Source organism: Danio rerio, chromosome 16, assembly GCF_049306965.1.
Source record: "Danio rerio strain Tuebingen ecotype United States chromosome 16, GRCz12tu, whole genome shotgun sequence".
Classification (NCBI taxonomy): domain Eukaryota; kingdom Metazoa; phylum Chordata; class Actinopteri; order Cypriniformes; family Danionidae; genus Danio; species Danio rerio.
The window spans coordinates 39,742,309-39,769,468 of record NC_133191.1 but is presented as its reverse complement, the minus strand read 5'-3'; the positions used below and the strand labels follow the sequence as shown (position 1 = coordinate 39,769,468).

General features: G+C 37.8%; 2 protein-coding genes across 13 annotated transcripts in view; one reads left to right on the top strand and one right to left on the bottom strand.

Moving 5' to 3' along the window:
- LOC137487942 (serine/threonine-protein kinase pim-2) overlaps nt 1-27,160 on the top strand; it is a 101,994-nt gene that overhangs the window by 17,853 nt on the left and 56,981 nt on the right. Inside the window, exon 4 of one of the 8 annotated variants that reach the window (XR_012392302.1) lies at nt 8,285-8,368. The exons of 6 other annotated variants lie outside the window; for them this stretch is intronic. The gene's annotated coding sequence lies outside the window, so the exon portion shown is untranslated. Of the gene's footprint in view, nt 1-8,284; nt 8,369-27,160 lie in introns of those variants that run through there. One more of the 8 variants, XR_012392303.1, reaches the window with a different exon arrangement.
- LOC141378255 (uncharacterized) overlaps nt 319-27,160 on the bottom strand; it is a 77,105-nt gene continuing 50,263 nt past the window's right edge. For 2 of the 5 annotated variants that reach the window (XM_073926343.1, XM_073926344.1), the window contains 14 exons: nt 16,062-16,233; nt 15,633-15,750; nt 15,477-15,563; nt 9,993-10,148; nt 9,485-9,628; nt 9,219-9,344; nt 8,578-8,721; nt 8,324-8,449; nt 7,488-7,760; nt 7,247-7,341; nt 7,048-7,098; nt 5,129-5,516; nt 4,222-4,386; nt 319-2,417 (listed from right to left, as the gene is read on the bottom strand). In XM_073926343.1, coding sequence (XP_073782444.1) covers nt 2,320-2,417; nt 4,222-4,386; nt 5,129-5,516; nt 7,048-7,098; nt 7,247-7,341; nt 7,488-7,760; nt 8,324-8,449; nt 8,578-8,721; nt 9,219-9,344; nt 9,485-9,628; nt 9,993-10,148; nt 15,477-15,561 — 1,851 coding nt within the window. In that variant the 5' untranslated portion in view covers nt 15,562-15,563; nt 15,633-15,750; nt 16,062-16,233 and the 3' untranslated portion in view covers nt 319-2,319. Of the gene's footprint in view, nt 2,418-4,221; nt 4,387-5,128; nt 5,517-7,047; nt 7,099-7,246; nt 7,342-7,487; nt 7,761-8,323; nt 8,450-8,577; nt 8,722-9,218; nt 9,345-9,484; nt 9,629-9,992; nt 10,149-12,015; nt 12,118-15,476; nt 15,564-15,632; nt 15,751-16,061; nt 16,234-27,160 lie in introns of those variants that run through there. The other 3 variants (XM_073926346.1, XM_073926342.1, XM_073926345.1) reach the window with 3 other exon arrangements.

Genomic DNA, 27,160 nt, shown 5'->3' with positions numbered 1-27,160 from the left:
GCATGTTTTGAGAGCATTACAGTCCAAATCAAATCAAATCACTTTTATTGTCACATCATCAGCAGCAGTGTGCTATGATGAGTGGAAAGCTTAGGTGCTGGCTCCAGACTGTACAAAATACAGATAGTGCAAATAAAATGACAGTGCAAAACACAAACAGTGCAAATACAACAGCATACTAAATAAAACAAAAAACAAAAAAAAAAACAGCATAATGTGAAATTGACAGCGATATGTACAATAAACATGCCGTATCATACGGTGAAGGATTTGACTTGTGTTAATGCAAGGAGCCGGTGTGATGAACAAAGAGCAGGAGTCAGAGATACAGTTTATTGAAGACAATAGTTTACAGTTTGATCAGCAGAAAACAGCTTCAACACACTCCATGGGGTTCGCAGGCCGCTCTGCGTACAGTCTCAATTTCACAGAAATGATAGAAGAGCAGCACACATGTGGTCAGTGACCAAATCAGATCATCAGGAATTCATACTTCCATTGTTTTTTGACATGATGCTGTTTTCCGCTTCTGCTTTCCACATTGTGCACTTCCTCCTGCGAGTGTCGCAGTCAGAGCTGCATGCAAATGAGGGCCGGCTGAAGCCTCCCCATTGGCCCATTAGCTCTAGATTGACAGCTTCCTTCTCCAGCCAATCAGGCGAGGAGAAAAGCTGACGTCACTCTAATGATGGTCGATACGCACAGGCGAGGACAGAGAAGTGTATAATAATTACCAATCGCTCTTAAATAACAATCTGCAGTGATCACACAACAGTGACAGAGAAGAAGAAAGAGGAGAGACTAAAACTAAACATAAAGCAAAAAATAATTAACCCATAACCCAACCATAAACCAACCCTAACCAAAACCTAACCCAACCATAACCCTAACCCAACCATAACCCTAACAAACATCCTAACCATAACCTAACTCTAAAAACAAAAAATCAGGTGTTTAGAGGGAACTGGGAAAGAAAGAAAGAAAGAAAGAAAACAGAAAGAAAGAGGTGAGGTCTGTCCTCATTAGTAAAGATGATTACTCCTCTATGTTGAGTATGTCTAACCCTAAACCCTAACCCTGACTGATTATCCTTCAATAATGAACACGTTTAACTATCAAACCTTTAACTATCACTAACTTCCTCCAATATTTACTGATGTTTCATCAATGAGGACCAAAGATTTTCTCCAAACAAGCACAGGATTTCCAGCACATAATCTAAAGAACACGAGCAGAAATAAACTAAACATCATCAATAATAAGCTGATTAATATCAATAAACATCTATTAAAGTCATACTCTAAACTACACTTGTGTCCGTAACTAATCTCTAAATGTCCCAGTCTTCACTAAAGCGCTGTTATTTAGCAAACCCTGCTGTTCAAAATGTCTCCATTAAACCCCTTCAGCTACTGGTTTATGTTAAAGCTCATTTGCAGAAATCCAGCGCTCGCTTGGAGAACAAGTGAGAAGAAGAAGAAAGCAGAAAGGTGTGAGCAGCAGCACTAGAAATAATCCTCATCAGATCTGACAAATCCACAGCTGGGCTAAAATCTGTCTGTGGCAGGAGGCTCTTATATCTAGCGTATCGGCCCATATAATCCTGCCCCGTCAGCGCCATCTACACCACCCTAGCCTATCTCTGTTAAAGAGAAAACGCCTTCAAAACCGGCCCGCGACGCCCCTGTTATATGCGCTTATCTCACTTAAACCTGCCTAAAGTCCCGTTAGAGCTACGAGCACTGTCTAATCTAGGCTTCCTGTCTTTATAAAGTATTGACGCACTACAGTAATGATATGCAGACTTTATCTTTCACTATTACTCCTACAGCTAGAGAAATAAAGCACACCAGTATGCTAATAAATCCAGCAGTTTGATTGATTCATCTGTGACTATTTCCCTTAATATGACTATTTACTCTACAGTTGGTGCTAACCCAGTTCATATAAAACACGACGTCCTGTCTAAACGTCAATCAACCTGCTTTCCTTATTTCAACTATTAATGCTGTCCTGCCGCAGACACATTCTACCCCAGCTGAGGATTAGCGCTAACACTCAATCTCCGTCGTCGCCTGTGCGCATCGGCCGCCATTAGACTGACATCAGCTTCCTTCCTCACCTGATTGGCTGGAGGAGGAGCTGTCGGTCTAGAGCTGGTGGACCAATAGGGATGCTTCAACCGGCCCTCATTTTCATGCAACTCAGACTACAACCCTCGCAGGAGGAAGTGCAGCATTTGGGAAGCAGAAGCGGAAAACAACAAATGACAAACATCAAACATGGAAGAATGAAACCGTTTCCTGCTGATGATGGCCTCTACGTCATGCTGAACCACTTGTGCTCCAAAATCTCCTCTAAAACAGGTCCAGTTTCAGGACGGAAACCGATCACCCACTTAAACAGATCCCGGCAATCTGTGGAAATATTAAAAAGAGATTATGTTAGTCATGGATGCTCTTGATGATGATACAGCACAGAGATTTATTCAGTGTTCTGGTGAAATTCTTGATTCTGATTGGCTGGAATGAAATCATTAAATCCAGTTTCAGTCAGTCATAATCAGTTCTAGATGAATGCGCCACACGCAAATATTAGCCTTAACCATAGCAACTCGGTAACCATCGCTGAAGCTTTCATTGGATGTGTGCTTTATCTGGAGCCAACGGGGATCAACCAAGTCGCAAATACGGTCAGAAATGGATGAGGTAGCTAACACATGTTACTATGAGCTATAATATCAAATACATGACAGAGTCAGAGATTCAGTCAAATCTGCTGCAATAGTACTTTAACTTGTCTTAAGCCCCTTTCACACAGTAATACCAGTAAATATCCAGAAAATTACTGGAACGACTTTGCCGGTAAATAAAAAAGAAAAACACTGTTGACAAAGGCAAAGATGTTCTGGAATTTTTCCCATAAAGAATATTCACACATCAATTCCAAAATACCGGTAAATTCTGACATCATTCACCGGAAATAAGCTCTAAACGGCAGCGCTTGTGTTTGTACACAGAGAAGCGGTCGGGCTTTTGTTGATGGCTTCACATTTATTTAAAGCTTTAGCATTCATGCAGCTGCTTTGTCCCAGAGACATCCAAAGCAGAAGCACGAACAGCAGCTTCGTGTTTACACATTTGACGACATTACAAATTCTGTGGATGGACGAGTATTGTGAACAACTTTGATGAAAACATATAGAGGAACACTTTTGTATGTTGAGATGTACATAATATGTGTGCTGGCGCTCACCAGCTGCTTTACATGCACACATCACGCAACTTAAGCGGAGCTTGAAGGTAAACAAACAGCGGCTAATATAAGCATTTTATCAATAATTATTTACACAGTTCAGGGCTTGACAATAAGGACTGCCCAATGGCCTGCAATGGCCTGGAGCCAGCCTGCGATACGCTCGGGCCAGTGAACAGAATGGTTACTGGCCGATCAAGCCAGTGCTGCCTTGTCATAAAAGTTTGGCTGTGACCGTCTGTCAAGTGCATGCAAGTACAATCTTAGGGTGCTTTCACACATAAACGTTTGTTACGGAATCTGTCTCGTTTCCCTCGTTTGTGCGGTTTGTTTGGCATAAGTGAATCCAGCAATCGCACTCGGAACCGCGCCTAATCAATCGGTCCAAGATTGCCTGAATGAGGTGTTCTCTGTTCGATTGAGTGGATCGATTGTAGTGAGAAAACAAAGCGATCCAACAAGCTAACGAACCACGCTATATCACAGTGTCTTATGATTGTGTAATAGCCATACATTCGGTTTAACGAAGAATGATGAGCAGGATGAGATGTCATTCCTACCGGCAAATGTGCGTTTCATGTCTAATATGAAAGTAAAAACATGCTGAAATATTACCGAGAGCAGTTTATCCAGTAGGAAAAGTTACCATCTGATAAATTTTCCATATTTTAATCTTATAATATGTTCTATTAGGCCTGTTGTTTTGTTCATTTCCGCATTGACAGCTCGAAAGAAAGATCAACACTGATCTACCTCATGATCTGATGCAGTCTCGGTTCATCTGTTATCTCTCTCTATAATTTAAGCCTATAATGCAGAATTCTAGTCAACGTTTCTTTAATATATTGATTAATTTAATAGATGGATAGATTTTTTTTGGCAATAAAACTAATTCTGATGTCACTCGATATTAAAGTGAGAGCATTCACTGAGAGCTTCTGTCACTGTGTAGTGTTGTTTTCTCACCTGCTGACAAACTGGGGTGACATCGTGGACGTCCATATCTGGAGAAACAGCGATATCCATTGACCATATGTGACAGCACTCGTACAACATCACTGACATACGAATGGATAGCACAAAAAAGATATGTGAAGTGTTCCCCCTCCTTTTTACGGTATCTCGTTACTCCTGCAAAAGAGAGATTTTCATGTTAGTAATTCACAATATGTTTGCCCTCCTGACATCAGCATACATGCACAGGAGGTTACAGATGAAGGGTCAGTTCACCCAAAAATGTCATTCTCTTATTAATAACTCAGCCTCATGTCGTCCTAAACCCCTGAGACTTTCATTCAGCTTCTGAACACAAATGAAGATGTTTTAGAAGAAACACGAGAGCTCTCTGACCATATATGCCTTCAGTGGTTTAACTGGAAATCATGACTTTATTGAACAGTTTCTTGTCCTCAGTGTCAGTATATTGCGCGCACTCAGAAGAGCTCTGTGCGGTGGCGTACACCGCTGATGACCTCCTCTAATTTGAAGAAAGCACAGGCGCATCCGAGATGATACATCAGCAGTGCAACTGAGAGCAACATGCGTGAAAGCCTCAGAGCTGTCCTGAACGTGCGCAATATACTGACACTGAGGGTGAGAACCTGTTCACTAAAGTCTTTATTTAAAAGTATTCTCAGAGTCTGATAATGCTCTGATTGATCCACTGAAGGCATACGGTCTGTTTTGAGGATGCTTTGGGTCCTTTTATAGACCCTTGCTGTCTATGGAGCTCTCAGATTTCATCTAAAATATCTTCATTTGTGTTCAGGGCTCTCAGGGGTTCAGGACGACATGAGAGTTATTCATTACTAAAACTATCTTCATTTTTGTGTGAACTTTCCCTTTAATAAGCAGCACTAAAAAGCCAACTCACCCAGATAGGGGGATCTCCAGTAGGTTTTTGGAATAAAAAAACTGTAGCCAAAATCAATCAGCTTGAGCTGCAGGGTCTTTGGATTGACCAGGATGTTTTCTAGATGTATGTCATCATGGTGTATGCCATGTTCAAGGCAGCGCTGTGCAGCAATAATGAGCTGCATGATCAGCTGCCGGGCAACACTCTCGCTCAAGCGGCCATTGTTCTTCCTGATGAACTTCCCCAAGGTTATGTACGAGGACGCGTACTCCATGACCAGGTAGTGTTTCCTTCCCTCCACGGCGTACTCGTACAGCTCTATGACGTGCGGGCAGAGCGGAGGTTCCTTGAGAAACATCATATGACGTGCTTCTGGGATCACATATATAGTAGATGTATTTGTCCACTAGAGAAAAAACAAGTCAGGAAAAGGTTAGATGTGAATGTCTTATATATAAATGACATTGTTATGTGTCTATAGCTGTGTTTCCATCCAAAGATGCAGATTAAATGTGCAAAACTGGCAGATCATATAAAAGAATAAAGCAGCGTTTCCATCAATGAGTCCAAGAGAACTAAATCATCACTGAATTATAAACTGGCGGCAAATATCAGTCAGAGAAATGAGTTTCGCCTCAGAAGACCAAGACTAAACACAATGAGCGCGGTGAATGCGGTGGCTTTTAGAGACAGATGCTCAAGACAGTTCTGGAGGGAATAATAATAGAAGAAGAAGAATACTGAAGCACTGTGATGACAGACTGACGGAGGACTGAGGCTTGAGATGGGTACCAGAACTCTGTACTTTATGGGTATCGGTGCTAAATTATAAAAGACCGAAGTATAGGAAAAACTCTGACGTTAACGGTTCTGCTTTCGGTTCTGGAGAATTATTGCTGAATAAACATTACTAACATTAGAATAATTAACTGACCAACCTTTTCTAATTTGCGAAATTAGTCTGCACAGTAGGAAATCTGACATTAGGAATGCTCATGTTTCTGCCCAATAGTACAACGGCGAGTGCGTCAAGTATAAAAGCCTTCGCAGTTCTCGGCTGAGCACGCCCGTTCAGTAGAGGCTCGCGCTGAGCGCACACACACAGCTCACAATACAGACTCAGGCGCACACACAGCTCGTAAGCTTGCGGAGTGGCGGAGAGAACCTAATGGGTTGTGTTTCCTGAGTGGACAGCGACAATGCCCATCGCAACAAACACAACAAGTTGTTTACTTGTATGAGCAGAAACGCAAGCTTAGTGAAAGCATCGTTCAACGGAATCCTAAATGTGCATGAAACAGGTGGATGGAAACAGAGCTATGTTCACATATGAACTCAAACTCAACACTACATGTGCCCCTGGACCACTACACCAGTCTTTTGTCATGCGGTTTTATTTTTAGGAAAACTCTCAATTCTGACTTTAATTAAAGATTTAGTTTCAGTATATGTTTGTGCATTTCTTATCGATGTGGTATTATTATCATATGTAGTTTACATGGAAATATGCGGGACTTAGTTGAAGTTATTCACTTTAAACCTGATTTTCTCAATACTCAGATGTTTTTCACCTTCCAGATGGTCAAACAGCCGCATCTCTCATCAAATATTGTTCTAACAAAGCAAACATTATTGACAAGCTTCTTTATTGATCTTTCAGACGATCCACAAATATCAGTTTCAGACATTATGACTGGTGTTGTGCTCCACAGTTCATCTACTAAAGCTGATAACCCCCAATATTAGAAATGTCCAGAAACTCTTTAATATTCAGTCAAAACAGGATTTCTGGAAATGACTAAACACGTCCAGTTTCAGTCTTTTCCATAAAGCGTGTTGTTTACACGTGTACCTTTCAATACACAACATGAAAACATGACTAAACTTGGAGTTCATCACTTCTCTTCAGATATTTTCAGTAGAGTATGCAAACTTACCATCGGGTACCGCGTTCCCAGAAGCTTTTTAGTCACAATTTTTATGGCAACCTGCAAAAAAAGCATAAAGTCAAAACTTATTCAACCAGAGAGATGTCTGATCACACACACACACACACACACACACACACACACACACACACACACACACACACACACACACACACACACACACACACAAAGGAAAATTGAATGTTACCTTCTGGCCGTCAGATTTCCGTGTAGCCAGATAGACAGTGCCATGGTATCCCTCTCCCAGCTTCTTCCCAAGCACATATCTGTCAAGTAAAGATCCTGGAGAAAAACACATCACATTTATGACATTTGCTCACTCCTGTTACTCTTCTGCTCAATCTAATCATGAGAAAATTCTGTAAAACTCTGAAAAATAAAACAAAACCCTGCAGATTAGACAGAAAACATTACGGCAGAAGACGAACCTGAGCTGCTGTCTTCAGCTGAGCTGCTGTCTTCAGCTGAGCTGCTGTCTTTAGCTGAGCTGCTGTCTTTAGCTGAGCTGCTGTCTTCAGCTGAGCTGCTGTCTTTAGCTGAGCTGCTGTCTTTAGCTGAGCTGCTGTCTTTAGCTGAACTTCTGTCTTCTGCTGCAGTTTTGCTGCTGCCGCCATGTTGGATCTGGGCTGTTTTCACTCGTTTTGCAGCAACTGTGTCCTGATCCAGACATCCAGCCTTCCTCTTCAGTGCTCTTGGAGCTTCTGTGGATTCCAGTCAACAATGCATTATTAATGATCAGTTCTTTCATTAATTGGCATTTATTGTATTTGGGGATCTGTTCAAATGGCAGCAGTGCTACTACTTTCCAGATGTTTTGTCATGAAGCTCTACTGAGAAATACTTTGCACAATACTGCATCATTCACAGGTTTAAAGGCACATTATGTGAGACTTTTATTATCAAAATCTCCAAAATCCACTAGAGGAGTGATTCATGAATGATCTCGCAGTGCATTATGGGACAGTGTAGTGTCCACTGGATGCACACTTCAGAATCTCTCCAGTAGTAGTAGGTCATCCGGGTACTTCTCACATGCTGTTTGTCAAATACTGTGAGGTCAGACATACTACTCGGCTCACATACTGTCTTAATGTACTATTTAGTATGGAAGCGTGTGATTTTAGACACAGCCAGTGTGTGTGTTCATGTTAATGACGTCACACATCCTCTATTTCTGCTCTGTTTGTTTAGCGAGGTTTTAATATGTTTGTGTTTTATTTGACAGCACAGAGCAGCAACTGTAGAAGAGTGACGGGAGACTGACCTGAGCGGCTGTTCTCATCGCTGGACGTCTCTGCTGCTTTGATGCGTTTCCGCAGAGCGTATGGTTTGACTCCATCAGAATCACTCTGCAAATCATCATCCGCTTTCCTCTTCACTCCTCTTCCTCCTGATGTGGATTACAGTCAATAATGAATTATTAATAATCGATTATTTCAATATTGCCATTTATTTTACTCTGGGATTCAACAAATGGCAGCAGTGCTCCAGTTTTCCAGTCATTAAGAGTGGACTGACCTGAGCTGGACGCCTCTGTGTCGGCGTCTACACTTGTTTTCTCCAGCTCAGCAACTCTGATGCGTTTCCGGTGGGCAGATGGTTTACCTCCACCAGAAACACTCTGAAAAGCATCATCTGCTTTCCGCTTCACTCCTCTTCCTCCTAATGTGGATGACAACACAATGAACAATACACTCCTAATCTTAAGAATCATTTATTTTTTATGCCAGTAATGAAGCTTTTTCACGTTTGTTTTCAACTCTGAAAACTGGACTGACACAGTTTCAATTTACTACAACTTCTATGTTAAGCTGCTTTGACACAATCTACATTGTAGAAAATAGTTTGGACTGTGGGGGAACCCATGCCAACATGGGGAGAACATGCAAACTCCACACAGAAACACCAACTGACCCAGCCGAGGTTCAAACCAGCGACCTTCTATCTGTGAGGAGAACATGCTACCCACAGCACCACCGCGTCGCCCTATTTGAATGATTTTTTGGCACAAATAAAAGTGGATAATTTTCACACATACCGTGTATTTCTGCCATTGCTTTAGCAGCTAACTGATTAAAATACTTTGCAGCTTGCCTCTGTATTATGAATTTTAAGTGATGAAACTGTAGAAAAGTGTGATTCTGTAACGGGAGACTGACCTGAGCTGCTGTTCTCATCGCTGGACGTCTCAGCAGCTCTGATGCGTTTCCGCAGTGCATAAGGTTTACCTTCACCTAAAACACTGTGAAAATCATCATCCGCTTTCCTCTTCACTCCTCTTCCTCCTGATGTGGATTACAGTCAATAATGAATTATTAATAATCGATTATTTCATTAATTGGCATTTATTTTACTCTGGGATTTAACGAATGGCAGCAGTGCTCCAGTTTTCCAGTATTTCTCCAGTCATAAAGAGTGGACTGACCTGAGCTGGACGCCTCTGTGTCGGCGTCCACTCTTGTGTTCTCCAGCTCAGCAACTTTGATGCGTTTGCGCAGTGCATAAGGTTTACCTTCACCTAAAACACTGTGAAAATCATCATCCGCTTTCCGCTTCACTCCTCTTCCTCCTAATGTGGATGACAACACAATGAACAATACACTCTTCAGAATATAAAGATTGAGAAAATCCCCTTTAAAGTGCCCGAATTAAGTTCAAATCAACATCTGAGTTCTGACATGTTTACAGTAGAAAGTGTTCAACTTGATGGAGCATGATCATAATATAATATTGTATTGATTTTGGCCATAATAGATAAATCAATCACTTTGATCCAGACACTGTATTGTTGCCTAGTGGCCAAAATCTCCGCATGCTCACTGGATTTAGCAGCTAACTGAGTGAAACACTTTGCACCCTGCTTCATGTTTCAGAATCTTCAGTGGTGATAAATGTATGGTGCTGAAGCTGTACAAGTTTTGATGGAGACACACCTGAGCTGGTTTTCTCTTGATAGCTGCTCATCTCTGTGTCTCTTGTGTTCTCCAGCTCTGCAACTCTGATGCGTTTCCGCAGAGCGTATGGTTTGCCTTCACCTAAAATACTGTGAAAATCATCCTCCGCTTTCCTCTTCACTCCTCTTCCTCCTACTGTGGATTAAAACACAACGAACAATAAACTCTAAATCTCAATCTTGATTTTTATTGTCAATATTTCATTAAAAAATCCTAACATTGAGAAAAAATCCCCTTTTAAATAGTCAAATGAAGTTCTTAGCGGTGCAGATTATAAATATCAAACACTCAGATTTACAGCAGCAAGTTTGTAAATAATTTCATGCTTCTGTCATATTTCAGGCCCGTAGCCAGAGTGTGGGGGGAGGGGATAGTACAGAATTTGTCCTATACATAACCTCATTTGTCCTATTTTGGCTCCTACACCATCATAAATTGTGAAAATAACCTGTTGAAAAAAGCCGAATCATCTGTTGACGTCACATCAGTGTGACTTCAGCTAATCAGTATGCAAACTAATATTTTTCATGAGTCAAACATCCTCATCCAGCAAGACAACATACAATATGACAAAAGTGAAGTCATCTTTCACTACAAGTAGCCCAACGTTTATTCTGAATCTTGGACCTTATTCTTGAAGAAGAAAAAAAACACTATGAAGGTTTTGAAGCCAAAAGCGGCCCATGTTCAAGGTAATATTAATACTAATTGGGCTATTTTTGTTATCCATAAACCTTCAAAAAGTGAAGCTCTGCATTATTAATATTATTGTTTTAGAAGGATGAATTCTGACTGAGGAAAGTTCAATGTGCTTGCCAGTTTATTTTCTCATTAAATGACAAAAGACCACAATTTTTTTCATTTAAAACTTTAACTCTTTTTTTTAAATTATATATGATATCCTCTTAAGGGCCAAGATGATTTTTACATGCATTTTTTTATTTCTATTTGCTATTTGGGCTTATTGGAACCTAAGTAGAATAAAAATCTAAGTATCATCTTTTGATATGATGTACTTTTAGAGAAACATGGTGTCCATATATGTGGACTCGTGGTCTGAATTTACATAAAACCCTTTCCTGAATGTTTTTGAATGCATATATAACATAGCAACATGACTACCAGAGGGTAAAAACAAATTTTTCCCCCATTTCTGAAAGTTCAGAATAGGGTTTGGGACATTTCATATGCTGAAAACAGTTGCAGGATGACAATGTATGCCTGTAAGAAAATATAAAACATTCAAAGTATTTTAAATAGCCACTTAAGAGCTTAAATGTGCCGTCCACATATGTGGACACTCCAGCCCCAGGAGGTTATAATAATTTGTATTTTTAAAATAAGTTTTTTTTCATATTTCTTAATTCTTTATATTTAGCAAACAGTTTTTTTTTGGTATCTTAAAGTGCTATTATGATGACCATCCATCAAGCTAATCCAGCTAAAAGCAGTGCTTAAAATGTCACTAAAATGCAGTATTATAATATCATTATTAAGAGAAACATAAGGCGAATAAATACAAAAAGGTCCACATTTTTTTTAGAAAAAGAAGCCCTATTTCCCCCCAGGCTGGCTACACGCCTGTATATCATTATATATTCGTTAGGAAGAGTTTGACTCTGACTCAAGTAAGAGTTAGTAGGTTATCTGCATTTTACTCTGGTGTTTATTGTATTAAATAGACTGATGTTGTTCACTAAAACACTGAATCTGCATTTATATTCACTATGCTCTGAAAACACCTCTGTGTACCGTCAGGTTATCGAGTTATGATCGCCATATTTCGGCTAAACAGCAGCGCCGGGATAACAGACACCTGAACGTACACACAAATGGGTTAAAGCTACTGTCAGACGGGCTTACGGCAGTGTATGATTGTATTTATTAATCCAAAATAAGTACACAAGTTATTTTACAGTGTAAAAGTAGAGTTTTAGTATCAAAAATTGACATATAAAACAGGCAAATACGAAACACATGTGTTCTTAGTGTCTGGACTTACCCGTCAAAGTCTTACAACTTTCCATTTCCGCTAGAATCTCGAAAGGTCTTGTAGACATCTTCTGAAATCGCTCAACTGTTTTGCTCGATGTGTTTATCGACCGAGACTCGGAACAACTTTTACAATCAACCTTCATTTCTTGTTCCAGCAGATTACTGAAGCTGAGTTTGCGCGCGCCTGCAGACCCTCTACAACCGTTAGAACGCGTTCTGCTGTTGCCAAGCAACGAGTCGTCTTTCGCGAGGGTCTGTGACCTTTACCCTATAAAGCAGCGCGTATTATCTTTAATACACAAGTTTATAAGATCTGTATATTATAAACCTGAGCATTCGTTTGATTGAAAGCCTGCTGTATATACTTTGATACGTGTATTTTGCCCTCTTGTGGATTTTAATGACACTGCAGGCAGTGGAAGAGCTTTTTTGACCTTTCCAAAATGTCCGCGCTCATTGAGTTGCTCGCATGCATTTTGGCTGGAAACTGTTCGCTAAATTCAAGATGTTATAGTAAGAATACAACTGTAAATGTTACTAATTGTATTAAATAAAGGTTTTCTTGATTGAAACTAAGCATAATTACTTAATAATTCATTCTTTATGTTACAAATAAATTATGTTGAAAATGCAGATTTGACCCAACAGGTGTAAAAGGTGCATTATTCAATCCCGAACAGTCATGTCAGATTCGTGTAATGTCATCTATACAATCCATACCTACTACAATGCAAACACAGAACATTTGAATGATTAAATGAATCTAATTAGTGACATTAAATGGCATCTTAAAATAGATTATGGGTATTTTTACAATAATTCCTAACCGGTGAACTATCAACAATGTCTGTGTATTTTTAGGTGTCAAAAACAAAAGAGGGGGGAAAAATAGAAAAAAAGTGTCGTTAAAATGTCATAAACATAATAATAGTCGGCAATTAAAGTGCCATAGCGCAGTTAAGGGAAGATGAGGAGGAGGAATGGACCCCTCGGGCCATGCATGTTTGTTCATGCACCACGAGTTTTATCTTCTCCCTTTAAGTAATCGATACAGAACTCCTATTAGTAAAACAAATCAGTTTAAACTTTCATTCATCCCCTCAGCTGTAACGTTTTTGAATTTAGGGTAGAATTTTGTATTGTATTATGTGCTTTGAGTATTATGTGTGACATGCGTGTATGCTGCAACCAAATCGCCTTCGGGAAATGTATAAAGACTACTTGACTGACTGATGATGATGGACATTCAGACAGCAGTAACGTCACCCCTCAACTGCAAAACGTTTCTCTACAGACAGTGATAACCCAGATGAGAAATTCTACAACAGAAATCAGCTAAAGCTAATGAGTCCCTGTCATCTGAGTCACTTTGCTGATCTTCAAACTCCCGCTTTAATCAGCTGTGGTTTTCTTTCTGTCCAATGACAGTGCGCGTTTCATACAAGCGAAAGAGGGTTTCGCTCAACTTGAAGTGAAAGTTGATTTTGGTGCTTGACTGGTTGCAATTTGTTGATTGAATGAACAGCAGGCAGCAAAAGAAAAGAAAAGCAAGTGGCAAATAGAGAGAAAAGCATGTCAAACATACTTGACCGTTGTGATGGTACGAGACATTCTATAGCAGTTCCCCTGCTATTAAAAGGTCAGGGCACTATAAATAAAGACATTTTGCACCACACTGCTAATACGATTTTTGCCATACGCTTATTTCACGCAGTCACCATTTTGAAGAACCAAAGCGAGGCTGCAGTGGGAAGAAACCCAGAAGTATAAGACCAGAACTGTAAACATTGCATTGACAACACAAACCTCAAGCTGTTGCTGATATTTCAAAATGCAGAAATAGTGTGTAAACATCACTTTAATATCATTCAGTGAGTTTAATGTAACCCATTAAAAGCAGATTAGGCATCAAACAACATCACAGTCTCTTTAAGAGTAACACACTCAAGAACTCCTAGACTTCAGTTCATGGCAGCAGGTAAACACTGTGGGGGCTTGCCTGCTTCAGCCTATGTAACCCGGTGAGTTGACAGGTGGGCAAATCGAAGCTGGTTTTTAATAAAACAAATATAATCTGCATATAATAAATAATATTGGTAAAGATATTTGCGAATTGCTGCACATCCTGTGTGTATTAAGCAATGTTTAAGCAATACGCACAACTGACTCGCTCTGCGCTGGACTTTAGACCTCCTCTCAGCTGGTCTATTGAACAGTTTAGTTCCTCAAAATAGCAAAGTGCCAACAATGCGCCTCAGCACACCTCCTTTTTTAGAGCAGTACGCAAATGTATTTGCTATTTAAACAGCGTGCTGCAAAACGTCAAAATGTCCAGCTGAAACTAGCAAACAACAGTTGCATCACACCTTAAACCGGGTGTATGACAGGGCCCAGACACACGAACACTGAAGCGTGAAGCAGCCACGAAGATCATTCGAGTCATCAAGTGGATCCCTCATCTGTGTTTGCACTCAGTAAACAGCGGTGGGTGAACTGATGACCTTCACGGCCAGTCATTTCTGTTTTATTAACTCGAGTTTGATAAATGGCATCTAAAATGTGTTTGGGAAAGGTTAGCTAACTAGTGCCATTTTCCTTAACTTAGCTGAAAATGAGCTCTGACATCCCTTTTTATTTTCACTGTTCATTCAGAACGGACCTTTGGGTCACTCAGAAGGCAGTGAAATGATAAATTTGTGTCACGTTCTCTTCCCTGATAAGATATACAGCCAAGTGCACAACGTTCCTAGTAACTCCAAGCAATACTTCTGGATTTCTTCCCATTTTCTTCCTATTCGATTTTACTTTTAAAAATGCCGGTCGCGTCAAATCACTCTACTCTTGCAGATTTTGAGATTAGGGAGCAATAAGAAAATTGTGTCTGAAACACTGCCTGAGTGATCCTACAGCTATGTTTTTGGGGGCTGATGCTCCTGGTAGGGTTTGCCATGGCAAAAACGTTTTAGGTGACAGGTCAGGCTACAGGTATGTGCCAAAAAAATTGGAATAATTTGTTTTAAAAAGTTTAACTTATGTGTTATTAGTTCACAACACACAAAATGAAGTATTTCAATCCTTTGTTTCAATTTAAATGATTATGGATAAACATGAAAAAACTCAAATCCAGTATTTCACAAAATTAGCATATTTCATTTGACCAATAAAACAGTTCTTAAACACACGCTGGCCTTCTGAAAAATGTGTTAATGTACTGTATTATGTCCTCAATATGGAGGCGATCGGCCTTCGACAAAGTTGAGGTACTATTGTAGCCCAAGTTGCTTTGATATCGGCCTTTAGCTCGTCTGCATTTCGGGGTCTGTTCCCTCACCTTCTTCTGTCATGTTCAAGGTCCCGAAAGGTAAATAAGAATATCTGTAAATTAGTGCATGTGACATCAACAGTTCAACAGTAATACATGTGATTCACAACCTGTAATCAAAACTGCACACCTGAAGTAATTCTGACCTACGCTGTTAATGCTGTAGAGGGGACTCTTTCCTCTTTTGTCTGCACCACAGATGAACAATCGGTCTTCGATCTCTGCTAACATTACTGCACAACAGAAATGACGTTGTAATTAAAGAAATCTGATCTGAAATTCCTCTTCGAAATTATTATGACCTGTTAGCTACTGTCTTTGCGTAGGGCACCAGAGTCTGTGCCTGCTTCCCCAAAGAAAGTAACCTTTAGTCTCGATTTAGGGGAAGCTTTCTTTTGACGTTGCCACTGCTGCATGCCTCTGTGTAGTTAACACAATATATTAGTGCAAACAGTTTTAATAAAGTTCAAGCAGTTTTCAGTCAATTAATTTTACGTATTTGTGAGGCTTACAGCTGCTTAAAGGTTTAGTTCACCCAAAAACTGAAATTCTGTCATTAATTATCTACAAATGAAGATATTTAGCATTTAATCCAAGAGCTTTCTAATCCTCCCATAGATAAATTGTTGAATAAAGTTATTTTTGTTTAGCTTCATATAATTATAATTGAACAACTTATGCCACATGAACTTATTTTGACTATTGTGGCGAGTCAGAGGAAAAACACATACACAAAGCGTTGGTGTTACAAACAGGTCTCCGGAGGGTGATTTATTTATATAGTGAAGTACGTGAAATGAGATGAATATGGTGCTCTTCAGTGGATAGGTGCTCTGGTGCTCCAGGGAGAATGTGAGGTTGAGTGAGAGTTCTGGTGAAGGATCGGTCAACTGCTGGAGTCCGCTAGAGAGGAGAGACAGAGAGACACAGACATTAGCACAGGGAGTCATTAGCTGCGTTTCCACTATCGCGCCTAAAGCGAGCGAGCCAAGACCAGTCGCGTTTCCACTGTCATTTCCGGGGCCTAATCGGGCCAAAGCGGGGCTTTCTTGGGGCCAGCGGCCGGCCTTATTAGGCCCGCCAAATACCTTGGGCCAAGGAGGGCCAGCTGGGGCTTCGGGCGGAGTGAAAGGAGAGGCGGGCAGTTTTCTGGTTGCACATGAGCACATGCGCCAAACAAATAAAGAAATAAGGGAAAGAAAACATCTAGCCCTATAGTCTGGGGTCTTTTTGCGTATGATCACCCTTATGTTTCCCTTTTAAATGTAAGGCTGCTGCATAAAATAATAAAGTAGTTTAAATTTATAGTGACGTTCTTTGCTGCGTTCTCCTTTATGTTTCAATAACGCATAATAATCTTTACACCATATTAAAGACACAGCAGACAGTAAAGGTTTTCCAGAGTTTTTGTCAAGGGTAAAATGTTTGTTTGTGCGCGTTTAAATGCCTGTATGTGTGTGTGAGACCGGGCAAGAGCGCTCCTTCACAGCTCTGTTATGCCGCGAGCGGCTTTTTTCTGTATTTATTTTGGAGATAATACACAATATAAATACAACAGAAAGACATAAAACTTAACAAATTACATGCCCACTTTCATAGACTTTAAACAATATAGTGTCATATCTAGATAAAATAGCCTAAGCTATATTGAAATATAATTTAAAGAATTACAAATATCGGATATTTATATATATATATATATATATATATATATATATATATATATATATATATATATATATATATATATATATATATAAATCGTATTAAATAAATAAACCAATTTAAAATAAACAAAAGCTAGCTATATGTAGGTAGCCTATATACAATACATAAATCAAACCGTTTTAAAGCCACTTATATCCTAACTTTCATTTTACAAAGACCTGTCTGAAAAAAAAGATTTTCGATATTTTCTAAAAACAATTAACACCGGAGAAGGTTTGAAATGTTATTTATAAAGTATTTGGTTGCGATGATATTAATCAAATCGCGCAAACAGAGCATCATTTGGGTGAGTGAAAGCAGAATCTTTCCTACCTTTTTTTCTGTCACTCAGTCCTGCGCAGCGCTCGCTGCTTTAAACGCATCGGGGGAAAGTCCAAACACAAAATGTGTTCTTTATCCTCAAACAACTGTTTATGTTTTTATATGATGTGGTTAAATTTATAAATGAAACTTTAAATGAAGAGCTTTAGTGAATAGCTGCCGAGCGCAACAAATATGGCTATATTTTATTAGGCTACTCGCTCTTGTGCCGGAAACACTTAACACGATGTCTATCAAAACGAGGATGTTATAAAATACATGCCATATCGAGTTATAAACGAGAATTTCTGTGGCTTTATATTATGGATGTGTGCGCTCTCTGTGTTGGGTCCCTCCGTTAATGGCGAGAGCACTCGATGCACAATGCCAACAGTCGGTCGGCGACTAAAATGTAATGAATGGAAATACACAGGTCTGTGCGTATAGACATTTCATGTAATGCTGTACAGTAACGTGTCATTTGTTTGTTTCGGTTGTCTTCATTTTAATGGTTTCGTTTCGTGATGATTCTATGGTGTGCTTTATCTGCCTGTCCTGATTCCCACTGAAGTGGGCGGGTTGTGTGACGTTTGATTCGGGGACGTTCTGTGGGCGGTGTTTGCGTGACGCGCTGTGAGTGAAGAAGATTTTATTCTCTCTGTATGAAGTATTTTCTAAGTGTAAAGCAGTTAATTTTCTCTTCACAAAATGTATGTAGTGTTTGCAGCAAACATGCCAGCCTGTGTTAAAAATACAGTGATATGTCTGTGTAAGATGAGTATGCCTGCACAGGAGCAACACTAGGAGAAGGCTGAGTGACTGATTGTGTAGAATAACTGAATATGTAAAGCACTGATTATTTATGTTAAATACTTGTATGAAGCTATATGTGTCAGAAGTTAGAATGAGTAACATATTATCAAGTTATTATCCTATCATAACAATGTATGTAAACACTTAGTTCCTTTGCATAAGTTGCATCTATACTTTGCTGACATAGACCTGTAACATCTCTGTTGACATGAGCTAGTGGGCTGAGAGCCAAGAATAGCAGGACCCCTTAGACTAGAAAACCTATTCAAAAATGGTCAAAAGTTAAAAAGAGACACATAGGGGTGTGTCAAAAACATAAATAAAGGAGAAGGAGCAGGAGAGACTTTGGAAGGTGTCCAGGAGAGACTTCAGAATGCTCTGGGGTCTGCTCTGCTCTTTCTCGGCTTTATTATGGAGAATAAAGTCTATTTTCTGATATTCAAAACCTCTGGTCTGATAATTTGTAATTGATGAGAAGTCAATATTTACGACAAATGGCGCCCGCACGTGCGGCTGGAAAGAGATAGACGGGTGACACTGGACATGCTGAGGCTTGGAGGAAAAACACAAATATGTGGCCACGATTAAAAACGGTAAGCAATTTTCGCTTATACGTTTGTGTTTTTTCTACCAAGGACCTGCTTGTAACGGTAAAAAGTCACTTGAACTGTTTCTCCAGCTATAAAGAACTACAAGTAAAACTAAAAAAGTAAAAGTAAAGATATAAAAGGAAAACAAAGGGGTTTTGAATACCAGAAGAAAATAACAATTTGCATGCAAATGATCTGTGTTTTCCTAAGAGGGCCTTGACGGATAGGATAAACGTTAACTAGTAACTGTTACTCATGTTTGGGAAATTTTTTAATGATGAAGATTATGCCTAGAGCATTTTTAAGTTTTAAAAGGAAGTTCTTAAAGTGTGGTGACAGTTAAGAGATTAAAGCAGATTAATAAAGTAGAGAGAAGCGCGCAAAGACCTCGGAGTACCCGTTCTGTTTTAATAATAATAAATATTATTATTCAGGAGGCTGGGGGAAAAAAGGCAAGAATCCTGTGAAATGCTATTTTTACTGAAGAACAGTAAAGACGGGAGCAGAAGTAACAGGTCACTCAAGAGGAGTGTAGTGGAGAATTCTGTGGTTATAGCTCTAAGGTTAGAGGCTGCTCGGACAGGTCACTCAAGAGGAGTGAGGTGTATTTATGTAATTGTAAGTATTTGTGTATTTGTCTGTGTTGCTGGGGTGCTTAGAAGCTATCACCTTTGATCTAGAGCAGGGGTCGGCAACCCAAAATGTTGAAAGAGCCATATTGGACCAAAAAAAACAAAAACAAATATGTCTGGAGCCGCAAAAAATTAAAAGCCTTATATAAGCCTTATAATGATGGCAACACATGCTGTATGTATTTATATTAGCTATATTAGCCTACTATAAAAATGACTTCGTTGGCTACAAATACATACTGAGCCTTCATGATTAAATGTTCATTTCCCTGCAGTGCATCCTGTAGAGAATGACGCGCCACGTGACTACTCTGTTGTACAATGCCGTCTCAAGTTTAACTTAATTACAGTATATTAATGAATTATGTTTAATGTTCAAGTTTAACTTCATTACAATATTAATGAATTGTTTAATGATCATGTTTAACTTCATTACAATATAAATGCATTATGATTAATTATCAAGTTTAACTTCATTACAATATTAATGAATTATGTTTAATGTTCAAGTTTAACTTCATTACAATATTAATGAATTATGTTTAATGTTCAAGTTTAACTTCATTACAATATTAATGAATTATGTTTAATGTTCAAGTTTAACTTCATTACAATATTAATAAATTATGTTTAATGTTCAAGTTTAACTTCATTACAATATTAATGAATTATGTTTAATGTTCAAGTTTAACTTCATTACAATATTAATGAATTATGTTTAATGTTCAAGTTTAACTTCATTACAATATTAATAAATTATGTTTAATGTTCAAGTTTAACTTCATTACAATATTAATGAATTATGTTTAATGTTCAAGTTTAACTTCATTACAATATTAATGAATTATGTTTAATGTTCAAGTTTAACTTCATTACAATATTATTGCATTATGTTTTGCTTTTAAGAAATTAAAGAAATGCAATAAAGAAATAAAGAAAAAAAATTAATTTTTTTAATGTTTTTTTTTTATTTTGAGGATTCCAAAAAACAACATCAAAATTAACGTGCACAACGTGCCCCTTATCTGGGCAACAAACAGTGCAATAAAACGCAGTCTGCCATTTCCATTTCAAGATCAGCTCGAGTCATTCCTGGGAATGTGCTCAACCAACACAATCTCACGGCAATTCGTAACTTTTTCATTTAGTGGCTAATTCGTATGAATTCGTACGATCTAATTCGTACAATTTAGCACGATTTGCTTTTCCCCCAATGACGGTTGGGGTTAGGGGTTTGCATATCAACGATCGCACCTTGTAAATAATCACCGTTGAGTGAGTGATCGGGATGGGCTTCTTAGAATTCTCTCAGGGAGGGAAAATGAGAAAGCGTGCCCCGCTGTACCTCTTTGGCAAAGACAGCTTGCACTCCATGGCTCATCACACAGCCGCCGGTTTGTTTACAACAGCTACCTGCCTGGCATCCCGCCCTGCTGATAGAAACGTGTGTCGCAGGCTATGACGCAAATCTTCGTTGACAGAAATGTTGAAATTAAATATTCTACACACTTTTACAGCATCGGAAAACGTTAAGATTGTTTGTCCTCCTATAGAAACCATATTAAAACAAAAAATATATTTTCCTCCCTCATCGTTTTCCATTTTCAAACATTTTTTGAAAAAGTTCCAGGGAGCCACTAGGGCAGCGCTAAAGAGCCGCATGCGGCTCTAGAGCCGCGGGTTGCCGACCCCTGATCTAGAGAGACTAGAATAGAGGTGAGGTTCAGGTTACACAGTGTAAGAGATGAGGTTAGGACGAGTGAGAAGTATGATTGTGTTTAGAAGTATGTTTGCAATAAGAGTGAGTTTAAAAGAATTATCGTTTTATATTATAATATAAAAGAAGGACTGCATATGTTGTGTGATTTTATGAACAATAAGATAGAGAGTGATGCAGTTGAGGGAAGAGATTGTGATACAGAGGAGGTTTAAGCCTCATAAAATTAATTGAGATCATATTGCATTTGAAAGACACAGACTAAAAAACAAGAATATACGAGTTAAACATTTTTCTGAATAATCTCTGTGTGTTTGAAGTGTTTTTAAGTATGAACTATAGGCAGAGAGGGGACTGAAATTCCTGACATGTCGACAGTCTGGAAGAAGGTCTGCTTCAGGAGTGGTAAGAATCTGTCTATTTTAAGAACAAAAGTTTCACAGGACAGATAGAAGCTAAAGAGTAAAGATATATTATAAGGTATTAAATAAATAGAAATATAAAGTAATGTAATAAGATAAATGAAATAAGAAAATATACATGATAGAATAAGATTTAATAAATAAAAAGTGTTAATAAAAATGCAACTAGAAGCTATACTAATAAATATTAAGAAATAAAAAAATTGAAGCATGGAAATAATTACATATGGAGATTAATAGTTATATTGATCAGGAAATAAATTTACTAAATCAGTAAAAAAAAAGATAAGTTAATAATTTGAGTAAATAAAGAATTAGAAGAAAAAACTTTAATGAATATTGATTAATTGAAGAGTTAATGATCAAATGTTTAAGGAAAATAAGCTTAAAAAAATGAATTAGGAAAATCTAAGAGACAAAAATGCTAATTTTTGAAAAGGAAAAGAAGCATAGGAAAATGGAGAAAAAAGAAGTCCAAACATTGTTTAATAGAATTAAAAGAGAAGATGTTTAAAAATATATATTATAAAGTAATATAAGATAAAAATTAGAAAAAACAGCAACATTTTGAAGAAAACAAGATTTGGCTTTAAAAGATAAAATTATGTTTAAGTGCAATAAAAAAATTGTTGTGGAGTAAGTTGACTGTTGTCATCTGTTTTAAAGTCAGCTACAGGCTGTCATCTGAGCCAACAGCTATTTGTAGTAAAAGCAGTGAGTCAGATGTAAAGCATAGACACTGAGGAGAAATGAAAGAACATAATAGTGAGTTCAAAAATTATATAGTTAATATTTTATGTACTTAAAAGGTAATTGAGAATTAAAAATTGCATTTCAGATAGGAAAAATGCTTAAAGTAAACAAACATGGGGAGTTAAAATAGTACTATGAACTTGAAGCTATTGCAGTAAGGATTTTGAACAGGTATATTAGACATTAGGCCACCATATAGTACTGTTGAATTAAAACAGGTATGGAAATGTTAGAGAAATTAAAATAGTGTAAGATGTAATGTAACTAGTGAGGAAACACTAGAATAAGATTAGGAAAAATAAGTGAAGCACAATCTGAAGCCAAAGAAATTAATTATAAGAACATTTAACAAATAGAAAATTAAGCATATTTACATATGATAAAAATGATTGAGAAATTAAATAAGAAAATAAGTTGTTAAACTACAAAAGGAGTCTTTATTTGATAATTGAAAAAATGGAAAAAAAAAATATATATATATATTTTATTAATTCATGAGCTAAATTCTATATATATTAATTAAGAGGACATAGGGATGAACTTTGGGGGACTGTAGTCTTGTACCTACCAGACATCTCTGAGTACACTGGCAAATGGAAAGGTGTTTGAAAAACACAATGAGCAAAATGGCTGTTGACACTTGTGACATGCTACAGCAGTGATGCAGGCACTGCATACTCAGGATTTACTGAGGACTGAAAAAGCTACATTTTAAGATGAAACTTTAAATGTGTATTGTTAAATAATATAGTATGATGAATGTTAAATAATTTAGGTTTAAGTTTCAATTGGTTTAATCATAAAGTTCCTTAAACATAGAATGATAAATTACAATGCAGCAGACTAACTAAAGAAAAAGAAAAAGCTTTTGATAAGGCAATAATATCTAAGCATAATATTATTGTGAATGACCTAAATCAAGATTGGATATTGAAAACTGGAAAAATTCAAATCTAGAAAAATTATTTATAGTTAAAGAGAAGATTGAAACAACAATTTTAATGAATTCATAGGACATGATAAGGTCAAAAAGTAACAGTTCTAAATTACTATAAGAAAAATTGAAAGAGAAAAGTGTTTAAGAAAAAGATATTGTTTCACATGAAAACATATGTGAAAAATAATTTGAAAAAAAATATTAAGGAATAATAGTTAAACAGAGCAAAGAGAAATTTACAAAACATACAGTAAGTTTTAGTCGGCTGATAAAAAAGTGCATCAAAATTGTATGAACAACTAGTTTAATGAGAATGCCTTAAGAAATAAATGTTAGCCAAAAGACAGTACCATAAATTAGGACGAAAAAGGAATTAATATATAGCTCTGAAAATTGATTAGTAAAAGAAAGAAGTGTCAAATTCCAACTAAATGATTGTCATTACAGGACTGAGATGCAGATAAAATCAGCCAGCATAGTCAGGGTTAAAATTAAATCAGATGTAGATTTGCCCATAAAGAAAACCACTAAATGCTGAAATAGGTATTAAACACTATTGAAAAGTTTGTGTAAAAATAGGAGCACTAATAGAAACATCTAGATAATGTAATATGCAATCTGTCCTAGACATTTCTATTTAAATTTAAAGTAGTAATAAATTATAAGTAACTAATAATATTTAATTGAAGTTAATTTGATAGTTAAAATAAATAGTTAATCAAGACAGATAAAAGAGGCTTAATGTTTAGCTTATGATTTAAGAAAATCAATAAGAAAAGATTTTCCAGCTGAAGTGAATATTGTATGTAAAGATATGTTCTTTTGGATGATAAATATTTCAAGTGGTTTGGTTTCTATTGAGTTTATTTTAGGTAACTACCAGAGGAGGGTAGAAACTTGTTTGTACTTGTGTAGCTTGGTGAATAGCATATACTGTATACACCAGAATGCATAAAGGGTTATAATAAGGGAGAAGATCATAGTATGGACACTGTCACAATATGTGGATGATTGAATTATCTACAGCTTCACAGAGCTCTAGTTCAATTAAAAGACTTGACTGGAGACCATTGCTCCAAACAGTGAGATGATGACTGTTTTTGGTGTTGACTAGATAGAGAATTATTCTGTAAACAAGCACTGTTAAGAAACTATGATGAGTAGATGATTGGAGTAATACTAGAAGCAAATTATGAAGCAGGAACAGTTATTACATCTGTGACAAGAGAAGTCTTTCCTAAATTTTGAAATGCCTTCAGAAATAAGTTCATAATGGGTTTGCATTCATGAAGTTAATGAATGATCAATAAATAAAAACATCTAAAGAAGTATGAAAAATTATGAATAAAGCAACAGAGAGAATAATTGTATTATGCTCAATTACCAGAAATGGCTGAAAGAGATGAAGATGATCCATCAAGACCAACGCTCAATGAAATATTTGAAAATAATAAACTTAATGGGATTAATGTGTTTACAAGTGCATTGGTGAGTGATGGCATGGAAACTGACAGAAACAAGCATCTAACACCGCATCGCATGAACTGCTATTGGGTCGACCCTTGAAAGAAACCTTGCAAGAAACCGCATGACCCTTGCAAGAAACCACATGAAACTTTGCATAAAACCTGGCATATAATCTCACATATAACCATGCACATAACCTCTTGGAATGGTTTGCAAAGATGTCTAATATAGTAGGGACTTTTATGAAGAAACAAATAATTGCCATGTGCAAAGCGATATCTGTGCAGGAAACCAGAAAGGAGCCATGTGAGAGAGCAGAGATATAAGGTCCAATTGGTCCAGCTGATCGAGTCTATCTGTGGATGCTCTGGAGAGCTCAGGAGGAAAGGACCATATCTGGATGAGGGCAAATCCAACAGCTGCCAAAGGGGATGCCATTGATGAGGTACCAATGCCTCAAAGGAGCGAAAGGGAACAACTCCAGCAAAAGAAAAGCTGACTGGAAACAGAGGAGCCTGAATATTCCAAAGCTCTTAACTACTAAGTGCCACGTGTGGAAGCAAGAGTTTATCAGAGCAAAGAAAAGAGTGATTCTGATAATGTGCCTGAATACCACATACAGAAGTGTCACAAATCAAGGGATGATGAATGCACAACTGCAGATTCCAGAACTCATACTCTCAACCACACATCTCCATTAACATCTATTAAAGTCAAGTGAAGATGCTGATAGCTCAGAAGAAGAGAAACAAGGATGAGGAAAGATCAAGATCAACATTTGATGCTTTTTACATTTGCATATTGATTTTGTTTGCATATTGCTTTCATGGTACCTATATATAATATCACTTCAGTATATTCTACATGAGTGTGAAAACTAGCAGCTAGCACTGAACCAACTGAATACTTATGCTTAAAACATTGTTGTCTTTGATGTGTTAAGAGAAAAAGAGAGTACAGTCTTTTACTTCCTTCAAATCAAAAAAGAAAGGGGAGATGTTTGGCTGGACTTCTGTCAAAGTACAGTGGCATAATCTAGTCAATTGATAACAGCTATGTGGCTAATATCAGTCACTAGATAGAGGTAATTAAGAGAACTGGATTATGAAATTGCACTTTGGGGTTAAAAGACAATAATATTAAGACTAAAGTCTTAAGAGGAGGGATTGAAGAAGATTTTATTCTCTCTGTATGAAGTATTTTCTAAGTGTAAAGCAGTTAATTTTCTCTTCACAAAATGTATGTAGTGTTTGCAGCAAACATGCCAGCCTGTGTTAAAAATACAGTGATATGTCTGTGTAAGATGAGTATGCCTGCACAGGAGCAACACAGAGACTTCAGAATGCTCTGGGGTCTGCTCTGCTCTTTCTCGGCTTTATTATGGAGAATAAAGTCTATTTTCTGATATTCAAAACCTCTGGTCTGATAATTTGTAATTGATGAGAAGTCAATTTTTACGACATGAGCTACTAGCCCGACAGTGGAAACGCGACATGATTTCGGTCTAATTTCTCAACCTCCCGGGCTATTGGCCCGGCCCGGCCCGATTAAAGCCCTGGCTCGCACTGGCCCGATAGTGGAAATGCGGCTATTGAGTGAAATGAAGCTCGTCTTCCTTGTGTTTGGGGATGGCTTATACGAGTGTCTGCTGATGAGCTCCAGCTGGGATCGATCCGTGCTGATTAAGTGACAGCTGGGGTGAATCCGGGACCAAGGCGACGTGGCATCAGCATACTCGCCACTAGGATTGGGTACCGAAACCTGCTAGGTAACCGATACGTACCATTATTAAATCAGCGTATGAATTTCAGTGCCTAATTTTGGTGCTGCAGCAAGGACGTTACGCCTGTTTCACACCACAAGCGAAAGTAGCGCATGAGCAGCGCGTATGGAGAGCAGAAGCAGCACACAGCCGTTTGCCTTTCACAACAGCTGCGTCTGCAGCGCGCAGCTCTCCGGCAGCTGCTGCAGAGATCAATCTATCTCTATGTCTATTCTATCTAGTTATGAACAGCTCTCGGGTGGAATAACTTGAGTGAACATAAAACAAAGCCGAGTAAAACTTTCTTCCTCAGTTTCAGCAGCACAGCACAGCACACAGCGAGCTCACATCATCCAGCATGCGTGTCGAACTACACTACCCACAATACACTTCGCTATGGACTACAACTCCCATAAATAGCTAGTCTTAAACCGACCACTCCCCTCTCCTGCAACACTAGCGTGCAACTTAAGCAAAACTGATACTAAAATTGTTTTACATTTGGTTTTGTAGTTCGGGCCTAAATAAATGTTTGTTGCAGTTTTTTATCGTTTTAAGTTCATTTGAATGACTATATATAAATCAGTTGATATTTTTAACGCATTTATTGAGTAAAATTTTTACTGTCATTCAATGTGTTTAGGTCATTATTAATGCACGAAATAAACAATAAAAAATAGCACTTATTATTACTCCAGAATAATTATTT